The sequence below is a fragment of the Octodon degus genome, unplaced genomic scaffold (genome assembly GCF_000260255.1).
Source record: "Octodon degus isolate 3935 unplaced genomic scaffold, OctDeg1.0 scaffold00311, whole genome shotgun sequence".
NCBI classification, from domain to species: Eukaryota; Metazoa; Chordata; class Mammalia; order Rodentia; family Octodontidae; genus Octodon; species Octodon degus.
Genome location: NW_004524887.1, coordinates 407,506 through 418,925, shown reverse-complemented (window position 1 = coordinate 418,925; position 11,420 = coordinate 407,506). Strand labels below are relative to the sequence as shown.

Below are 11,420 nucleotides of genomic sequence, written 5' to 3'. Positions count from 1 at the left end.
AATGACTGAGAATTGTGGGAAGTAGGTGAGTACTGTGAGCTGAGCTAGGTAGGTGGCCTACATTTACCTCTGCCATATGCAGAGAAAGTAATTTGCATTATGCTATTGAGATAGTATCTAATGTTTTGGGCATCTGGTGCTCAGCCAAAATGGAGACAATCATTCTTCTTTCAAGAACAGCTGTTCAGGTGGTCCTCCACACTACTGATAAACTGTGGTATTACGTTGATACCTTTAACCATAAGAGCAAGTTCTACCATTACATAACAAAACCCAACATATACTAGGAACTTGTGTGCAGTGATTTTCCTCTTACTATATTACAGGATAGAGTGATTTTATCCTTTTGAGGGGGATTTAAGAGGCATAGGGACAAAACAGCTAGATGAATGAGGACAAATATAGTAAAAGTAAGGCTAGATTGCAAAGGATGAACAACCTGGTTTTGTGAAACTGGAGAAGAACACAGGAGAGAAAGAATGAAAGAGAAAGTTAAAGAATATTGAAGCAAACCACAAAAAGAAGAAAAATTATTTACTCACATGAAAATATCATAAAGTCAAGATAGTTGAGGAAAAGGGAGAAAGAAAACAGAATAAAGCCAAAAGAAAGATAAGAAACCTAAATACTGAAAACCCACAAAAATCTAATCAGACAGAAAAGGGAAAACCAATGAATCAAACAAAATAATAATAAAATTCCTTTGGTGTCCACAGTTCTGTGGTAGTGACCAAGTTGCATCCCAGAAGGATTTGGGCTGGGTATAGGGCTGATCTTGGCCCTTGGATATGGGTGCTGTAACTGGCAATAAGCTGACAATGTTATATAGGTCCACTTCTTCCTAATGTGATTGTCTCTTTGGCACTGTGCCAGTTGATGTGGTGCCCTCAGGTAGAAAAAGCCTGGAGTTGCTCCCAGACCTGTATGTAGTTGGCTCCTTCTCGACCTTTCACAGTTTCCTTTGCTCCACAATACTCTCTCCTGTTAGATGCAGGTCACTAGATGGGGTAGTGCCTTTATTCTGCTGCAGGCCAGGACGGCTTGCCTGCTTGTGCCTGTGGGCCAAAGGCTGCTCTACTGGTCGCAGACCAGGGGAATGCCTCAGTCCTTTGTATTTAAGGCTAGGACTGATTTTTGGTGGCTACCAGAGCACAGCTATTCCCCTGCTATTCTTCCAGGAAGAATTAAAAACATCATACCAGAGCAAAATATGTGCACCCATGTTTATAGCAGCACAGTTTGTAATAGCTAAATCTTGGAAAACAGCCCAAATACCCACCAACCAAAGAATGGATAAAAAAAATATGGATTTTTTTTATATTCAAGGAGTATTTATTTTTCATACACAATGGAATTTACTCAACCATAAAGAAGGGTAAACCAAAGATATTTCTAGGTAAATGTATGTGCCTTGAGGTCATACTCTTAAGAAATAAATAGTATACCAAATATTGCATTGCCTCCCTGGTGTAAGAAACCGAAAGAGTAAGGAACAAATGCACAGCAGATATTATGAAATAGAAATTATTCAGAAGGAGAGAGAAACTAGGGAAGGGGAAGATGGAAGGAAGAGAAAAGAAAAAATACAAGAAGGACAAAATGGAAACAAAGCTTTGTAAATGAGAAGAAGGGTTGAAGGGAGGGGTAGAGATTGGGGAAAAAAGAGAAATTAAGATATATCATGTACAGGTACAAATTTCCTATGATACATATTTAATATGTAGCACCAGCAAACTTTTTTAGATGAGTTGATTAAAAATAACCTTTAGGTTTAATTTTTAAAATATAATAATTTTGGGGTTGGGGAGATAGCTCAGTGGAATAAGTGCTTTTCTTGAATTCGATCCCTGATACTACAAAAAAATGAATTATGAATTTTTTGTTTAGTTCTTAAGGATGAAGAAAAAGAAGCAATTTATATGACCAAATACCTAGAGGCAGAAAAGACAAAAATTAGTGAAAAGCCTCAAAATGATGCTGAATGCCTAAGGTGAGAATTGTCTATTTTAATTTCATATTAACAGTAATAATTTTTATATTTATTTAATTGTACTAGAAATTGAACTCAACACCTTGCACTTACCAGGTAGATAATTTTTAAAATTGGATAGATTTGAAGATAAAGATAAGTATATTCCTATTTTTTAAAGGTTTCAGTTAGTGGCATTGTTTTCCCTGTGGGTAGTCAAAAACTTGTAGCTAAGCAAGGCTAGCATGTGGCTAGCAGGTGCTCCATGTAAGTCCATGATGCATTAGATTGATGATAGTGAAATCAATTTTATCTTTTCTTATATCCTTTGGATTTTTACTTGCATGCTTATAACTAAGCCAACTTTATTATTCCTAACTTTTGAGGGAAACAGTTGAAATTACATACAATCTTTGTAGATTCTAAGGAGAAAAATCACAATCTTTTGTACTTGAAATTGTCACTCTTGTCTTTTTCCCTAAGAAATGGAAATGTGTTTTCCACGTGGGATACTTAGATACTTTTTATATATTTAGATAATGGAATAATGTCAGCTATTTGAAATGACATAATCATTTGACACAAGGAGAAAATACCTCAAGTTTAAAATTTGGCTATTTTTATTGAGAATTCAGGGCTATGTTTTCTGGATTATAAGTTTTATAGAAATTCCTGTACTTTCTGGGTATAAGAGAAAAACCTCATTACTGAATCTATGAAGAGGTGAATGAAGTCTTTCACATAAATCATATAGTAAAAATGTCTACTGGACCTGAACAAATGCTTCCTCTTAACAGTGTATTGCTTTAGGCTAGAATTTTAGTAGATAGTGAGGAAGTATTTGCAATTTAATTTTATGTTAAGTTTTATAAGCATAAAATATCAATCTCTTGAGTGATGTCTATAATGCAGAATGCATTTCTGTAATGTCAATCTGCTCATTGATTTCTTTACACTTTTAAAAATGGTAATGCACACTGGTGTCATTACACGTAGCAGTGTGAAGGTTTCAAATATGAACTCCAGTTTTGTGGGTTTATCACTCAGTCATAAAAGTTTTCCCTGAGTTAAAATTAAACACACAAAGTCTGCTAGAGAGTGCTTTTTACCTCACAAATGATGACAGAAATAATTGCTAGAAACATCAACCCATGTATCTAATCTAATCATTCTGAACACTCAAAAGAGTTGTAGCTTTGTGAAGAGCATGTTTGCAATAGAAACTGCACCAAAATTAATCTGCATCTGCCACTGAGAGACTAAATGCATTTATGGAAGCAGAGCTGTTGCCTCTTCAGTGAAAAAGGCATCCAGTTAAATTGGTCATCGAGGTCCTGTTGGTGATCCTTAGATTTATAAGAAGGCATAAACACATGGTATTAAAATACTCTCAATCTCTCAAAAAGGTAGCTGATATATACATTTAAATATATATGCTTTTTTCCCTTTTACTATGTATGCCTGTGTATATATACATATTTATTTTCAAATTGTGAGAGCAGGCTAAATTGAGTACAAAATTCAAACACTACCAAAACACACAAAATCAATCCTTCCTCTCATCATCTTATTATGATGCATCAGGTCTGATCATTTTAAAGGTTTGGTATGTACTTTCCAGAGTTCATTTTCCTGTATGTGTGTATGTGGACATGTATGCAGATGTATTCTTGGGTGTTCAGTAAAAAATAAGATCATAAGACCACATTTACTATTACATAGTATGTTTTATTCCTCAGCAAAATATAGAAATTTTCTGCAGTAGTTTGTAGAAGTGAATTTTACTCCTTTCAATATCATTGCATGAAAATATCATTTATCTATTTTTTCCATGAATTGTTGCAAATGCACTTTCTAAATATTCATACTTAGATACATTTCTGTAAGTGTCTCTTTAACTACTTGTAGGAGTGTTTCTGTAACATTATGTAACATAAGCATCATTTAATAAAGTAACAGGAATTGTTACCCAGCCTTTACTTAGATAATAGTCCATATTTACTTTGCTCTTTGTTTTCAACAAGAGCCACTCAAACTAGAGAAATGTAATAAAATCTCAGTTCTAAAGTCTCTGCAAAAAGCTAGTCAAATTATATCTGTACCCAACCCATATTATCTTTTTTGAACATTTATAAAATATAGCTATGCATTTTGTTGAATATTTCTGTTGACTCTGCATCTTTTCTTGTTGAACTTCATCATTTATTCACTAACAGAAGTCTCTCTACAGCATTGATTGTGTTGCCTTGAAGTTAATAGAGATTACCTGTTTTGTGAATTCTTGGCAAATATTATAGTTATTAGATAGATCATGGAGAAAATTGAGATAGTAAATTCAGTATATTATTTTAAAGCCATATTCTGATAAAAAATGTTATCTGTCTCCTAAGTTTTGCAGTCATTTTGAATATTATGCAAGTAGTATGTAACATAGTGATAATTTTCTAAATTAATTGGTCTCTGATAATATACAAGTTTGGATTTTGTTTTTCATTTTATATGTTTGCCTTTGTAAACAAATCCACTTTGGTGTGGGATTGGGGAGGATGACAGAATATGTGTAGCAAAAAGAGATTCTCAATCCAAGCAACCTAAAATTTGGAGTAAGGAATAGCTGGTAAGATTCCTTCCTTTTCCCTCTGCTTCTCAGCATGACACTGGGGTCAGACCTACACAGCCATGAAAGTTCTTACATGACTGGACTAAGAGAAAGCTTAAGTTAAAAAAAACGGATAATTCTGCTTTCAAATATTTGATTTTCACAACCACATTAAGAAATAAATTATATATCAGAGGGGAACATGAGACTACTTTAGACTACGTCGTGAAGTAGTCTTGTGTTTAAATGGTATAGTAATAATATTCACATGAATTGATTTAGAGAAACAGTATTAAGAAAGCCAAGCCATGAAGAAAGAAACTACTGGAAAGCAGAAAGACTACATAAGAAACTTCAAGTGTAACTAAGGAAACCAAAATGAACATGAATAATATGTTATGTTTAACATACAAAATTTAAAATCCTTTGTGTCAGAAATATCCAGAGGAAATGACAAACTGGGCAAAAGTATAGTATTTTTGGTACTATGACAAACAAGAGATAACAGTTTATTAAAAGGTTTTAATTTTTACATTAAAAAGTTTTCTATTCATGCATTTATCTAAGAAATGCAGTAGAAACTCCTTTCTACTATTCATTGTACTGCATTAGTTACTAAGAATATTCAGATAAATAAAACATGATAATTCAGATGTACTGCTTATCAATAAAAGTTAAACCACCAAATTTTTCTATCGAATTTTCATGCATTATTAAATGAGCATATTGAAAATTAGCAAAGTTGTGGCATAGAGATGATTCCACCATCGCTGTCAACATACATTATAAATTCAATATTTCAAATGAAATTAAGACTACATATATATATATATATATATATATATATATATATATAACAATTCTACTTCATGAGCTCTGTCCTGAAGGAAACTATGCTAAGTGCACAAGCTTTTGCACAAACAATAATAAGAATGTTACTTATAGTAAAAAAAAAAAAGAACAATTGAAATGCTCTATCATAAATGAGTAAGTTAACTATGATATAGGCACTTGGACTGCTATGTGTTTATTTTAAATGGTATAAATTGGTGTTCATCATTTACTGGAGGAAATATATGGTAATATTAAGCAAAACAAACAAACAAACCAAAAAAGCCTAAGGGAAAATTGTATGATTTCTGTTTTATGAAATATACCTAAATTTCAGCAGCATTTATTTTTAATACAAGGACATGGACTGAAATTTGCCTTTGTTTATACTTAAATTGTAGTTGTGTGCAGTCTGATAACAAAAAATGTATGTTGTTAAGGTTTTCTATGTCATTAAGAGGTAACTGAAATCAATTTTGAAATGGTATAGCAAATCATTAAAGTACTGTACATGGAATATAAATTTTGTTTAAGTAACTAGCAGTGTTAACTCATCCAAGCCATAATTTGATGATTCAAAGAAAGGTAACAATAACTAGTGCAAACTACCTTAGTTATTATGCAGTGGATGAGAGAACTTTGTGTCTCTTGTAGTCAGTCAGCCTATGCAGTGAAGCATAATTTCAGTTTACCACTGTATTGCTAGCTGCAAATGTATTAATATTCATAACATTATCATCTAGTTTCTTTTAAAGCTATCAATAGCAATATATTCTTTAAATGTAAACCTAAATTCTACAGCTTGATTATGCTGAATAGAGAAATGCTTGCTATAATTTGCTCTGAATGTCCTCCTTAATTTCAAATCTTTTGTTTTTAATGTGAAGTAACTGAAACAGAATAGTGACCACCTAATTCTGATGGGCATAAAAAATCTTACAGAATATATAGTCCTTTTGAAGTACAGTAAAGCAAGTAGAGATGATAGTGGGAAGAAAGAGCTTTACCATTTTATTTGAAAAAGTAAATATATTCAAATTAGGCCTTACATACATTATAATAGCATAATACAGATAATAGTGTATCAACCACAACAGATTGTGCTCAACACATAGTCTTTTACATATTCTTTAGAAATATTTAATACAAATGTTATATTTGTATAAACATACAATGATCAAAATTAAGTTACTCTCCTTGTTACCTCGGTAGTCCTTCAGGATTCTTATTCACTATTAAATTCTTAAAGCTCGTACCACAATGACCTTCTCCTATGTAGGATATTATTTCCTTGTCCATAATACATGTAATGTATACATAATTTGGAAATACAAAAATAACTTAATAACTATGAACCAATTAAAATATTACCAAAAACTTATGTCAGGTATGGTTCCTTTTTTATTCCATACTCTCTTCATCCCTAGATGTAATCAGTATTCAATATTGTATTTTATATTGTGCATGTATGTTATATGACTTATTTGATTCATTATCTTGCTTAATGTATTATGTCATTTATTTAATATGTTTATATTATGTTTGTATATAACCACATTTCTCTATATATGCAAGCCTAATCATTTCACTATATTTATTTATTTTTAATTGAGTGAAAGTAGTATTATACTGGCTGGGACATGTTATTTTTCAGCACTGTTTCTAAAATGTACCCATGTTTGTGACTGTAGACAAATGAATACACTACAATTTTTTTCTATTTCAATGCTGTTTGGAGTGTTCCCAGCTTCTTGTTGTTGCAGTAGTTGATGGGTGTGCACTAGTGTACCTGTGCAGGAGTTCCCTATGTCTCTTGCAATTGAAGAGTGTTATAGGAGCTGAATGTTGAACCTCAAGATCACGACAGACTATTTTCCTACTGATTAAGCCAAATTATATGCTCCTTAACACATTATAAAATTTCCATTTGATCTCTGTCCTCATTTTCAGAATTCTTTTCTAATTTATGTATCTATGTATCTACCTACCTCCCTACCTACCTACCTACCTACCTATAGGTATTTTGTTCCTTATTGTTTCCTTTGTTGGAAAATTTGGGCCAGTTACTTGATTTTCTTTAAGTTATAGTAGTCTATTTCTTAGAGAATAAATTTGGAAAGTTATATTTTAAGTATATTGTTTCATGTAAGTTTTTAAAATTCATGGCACAAAGTTCTTTGTATTTTTCTCATTTAGGAGAAAGAACACTTTATCAAGTATTTTTGTGAACATCTATAAAATCTTTATATATCAATTAAACAATCATGTATCTATTTATATTCTGTTATCTCCATGGTTCTGTTTCAAGAATTTCTATTTCTTTCTTTGGTCAGTTAGTTTATTTCCATGCAGCACGATCTTAACCACTATTAAATGCATACTATACAATTTTAACAGGTTAAGTATTGTTATTTTGTAATGTGTTGTTATAAATTAGGGCATCGTCTACACCTTATCTGATGTCTTCACCAAGACTGTTGTGGTTATTTGTAGCCCTTTGCTTTTTTCCATACACTTTTAAATTTGAAAATATTCTATGACATTGATTATAGTAATTCCAACTCATTGTACAGTTGATTTCAGAATAATTGACCTAATTATTAAAATGAGCCTTTATGTCAAGAATTTAGTGTACTTCTGTTGATTTAAATTTTCTTCAATATACTTTATTAAAGCTTTATAATTTTCTATTTCTTCCTTTTTTATTCTCAATGCACTATCAAGTATCTATAATTATATTTTGCAAAAGATTACACATCCAATGACTTTACTAATGATGCACAGTTTATGTCTTCCCATCCTGATAGATAAAAACACATATATTCACTAAGCACAAAGCTTATGTGAACAGATAACTTCCTACTTAATGACAAAATTTCAGTTAATAACCACAAAGAAGATTCAGTTATTTAATGCAACCACTAATCTAATGTCATTGATAAAATCTAACAGTTTCACTACAAAACCAAGGATATATTCCATGGACATGCATTAATAATCTATGCAGTTTAACATTAGGCCAGAAAATAAATTGAACATAAAAGTACTCTTTAATTTTTGGTAGTTTTCAAATTTCATGGCGCAAATTACCAAAATAAGGAAAACTTATAAAAACAGATTTTAAATATTTTTAATAAAACGGTAAAAAATTAAAGCCTTTATGTTTTCACAGCTGGTTTAAGATTTAAAATGTCAAGTTGGCCCCAATCTGTCAAAATTGACAGGTAAATATTTACAATGACTGGATAGCCTTTCCTTGCAAGATATGAGAGGTCTAACATTCTTCTATCAAAACACTTTGGAGTCAATTTCTCAATGCAAATGTTTTTGTATAAATACTGTGGTAACATAAACATGAAAGATATGTAGTATCATGACAGGGATGAAAAATAACACACAAGTCCATCTTATTTCTGACCTATCAGCTTAAACCCTTCTGGCAACCAAAAATTCAACACTGTCTCACAATGTAAAACTAAGAGTAGAAGGACTTTACCCTATTGGATAACATTTTTTCCACATAATTATCCTTTACTACTTGAAGAGACCAGGGCTCAGACTCCATTAACTTGCTTCTAGAGTATAAATTTGCAGAGGACCAAATTTATAAATTGATATGGCCACCTCTAAAGGCTAAGCATACTTTTCAAACAAACTGTTTCCCCATTGTTAGTTGTATGTGCCATGTTAATTCCTGAAATTTATATAACTAGCAGTAAGAAATGAATTAGGAAAGTGTTGAACATAACTTCTACTTTTCAACAAGGCTAAAGTGCAAAATATCCCCATATCTAATATTTTAATAGGAAAAGAACATCAACCGTATATAATAGAGGACATAAAGACAGCAGAATACAAAAAAGAACTCTTAAATATGCAATTGAGGTATACATGTTACTACCAATTCTTCTTTCTTCAGTAAAATCTGTTAACAAACCACGTTCCCATAGAATTTAAAATTTTGTTTCATTCTCTTCTTCATGACCAGAAATTCAAAACTTATAGGGAAACAAAATGCAAAACATTGCATGACAATGGACAGCAAGTTCATAAAGACCCTCCTTTTAAATGAAATCTTATGGCTAAAAGTTATAATCCTATGAGAATTGTTTTTAAGCACAGTCAATTTGAGCCTTGGTCTTCATGCAGGTACTACAGTTTGTATATAAAACTATAAATATGTGAGCCAGGGGGTTGGAATACATATTACTGTATTTAACATTCCATAGGCCTAGAAAACTTTTGAGGGGAGAAGGAAAATGATTGCCAAATAAATCTTTACGTAACAGTACATAACTATGAACCTTCCTGGGTCAAAGGATGCTGCAAATGGAACTAGACTTTGTGAAAGCATACAACTTAAAGACATATTTTTTAAAGGAAACAAGAAGTATTAAATAACTGCAGTCTCATCCAAAAGATATGTCTTAAATTAAGGATAATTCTAATAGTGCAAAGGAGTCTGGATCAGAAGAAAACTGAACAACATATCAAGATCTGTCCATAAAAGTAATGATGGCACATATTTAATATTAAAGAATTAGGCTATAAAAGAGTTCAATCCAGAATTGGTTTTCAAAATAAATCTCATTTGTGCTCCTTGGTGGGGGCATAATAAAGTTCCATGGGCTTGTTCACTTTCCAGTATTTTTCACAGACCACTTCCAAAGAAAAAGAGCCATTTAATACAGTGAACTGCCCACTGACTGTTGCTATATGAATTGTATACTGCTTCTCATTGGCTGTGTCAAGGTTCATCTGGTTTGATTCTCCTTTGCTTTGCAGTTCTTCTAAAACTAACCTTGCAGCCAGATACTTCAATAAGTGATCAGCAGTGACATTACTCGAAATCTTTATTTATCTTGTCTGTGCACTGTCATCTTTTTCCATAAGTGTGGGATGAGGCCTGAATACTAACTCAGTTTCACTTGCGCCATCCATTGCTGGATCAATTGCTGCTGTTGCATTGCTGTTGTCAAGTTCAAGCCCAGAGTCAGCAGATGTTTTGGTCCATTTGTTACTAGGGCCTGCCTCCTGATTGCTATGTGTAGATGCATTAGTACAGAGCAAACTGTCACCATTATCTTCTGCTCCATTACCATTTTCAATCTGTTGCTTCTTTCCCACTGTAATCTGTTCATGGCCTTGATCTTCACACCTTCTTCAGTGCTGTTCTTGAGTGCCTGCTGATTGTTGTGCTTGTTAATCCTGGCTAGTAGTCTCTCTTGATGAGCTTCATACTCATCACAACTTGGATGCATTTTGCTGATGAGTGCGTCAAAGTTTGGGTCTGATCTTAGTGAAATCTTTTGGAAACTAGTTTTTTCCGACATTCTTTATTGCTGAGGTGTTCATTATAATTCATATAAACTCAGTTCCCATGTTTTGTTTAATGATTGAATTCCATTTGTCTGCATAGCCTGAAATATTGTGGCTCCTGCCCCAGCCCCAGGCTGCACTGGCTGTGGCCAGAGCAAGACACTGGGATCAGCTGCTGTGGCCCCTGGAGCCACTGCACAATATGGTGAGTCTTAGCTTCCACAGTGGAGCTCAGGAAATATAACAGGGGCCACTCAATATTCATGAGAGTCTGAGGGGAAGCCTGCTCAGCTGGTACTGCGGGGAGGACGGGAAAGAGTGCCTAATTTTTCATTTCTTAAGGTGGCTTGTCTTTACTAAATTTTCTTCGGTAATTTTACGAATTTACTGTTATTTTTTAAATTTTGTTTTTAATTTTTAAAGAGATTACAACTTAGAATTAAAACAAAAAATTACAAGTCATAAAGAATTATACTTAACCAAGTAATATGAATTTCACAATATTTGTTGTAATATATGACGTTGTCTTCCAACCAGTTATTCATATTACCCAATATATGCATGTAAAATTGGAAGAAGAAAGAAATGTATAAGAAATTAAGAAGAGGACACAACAAACATGGCGGTGGCGGCTGCAACGGTGACGAAGACGGCGGCAGCTGGGGCGACGGCAGCGGCGTTGAACAAGGCAGTGGGGGTTAC

The 11,420-nt window shown here is 32.8% G+C and overlaps 1 protein-coding gene and 1 pseudogene across 1 annotated transcript in view; one reads left to right on the top strand and one right to left on the bottom strand.

Moving 5' to 3' along the window:
* Ccdc172 (coiled-coil domain containing 172) overlaps positions 1-11,420 on the top strand; it is a 104,233-nt gene that overhangs the window by 77,759 nt on the left and 15,054 nt on the right. The window contains exon 7 of the mRNA XM_004647546.2: positions 1,888-1,990. Within this exon, the coding sequence (XP_004647603.1) occupies positions 1,888-1,990 (103 nt within the window). The remainder of the gene's footprint in view (positions 1-1,887; positions 1,991-11,420) is intronic.
* Positions 9,822-11,420, bottom strand: part of LOC105741154 — a 13,382-nt pseudogene continuing 11,783 nt past the window's right edge.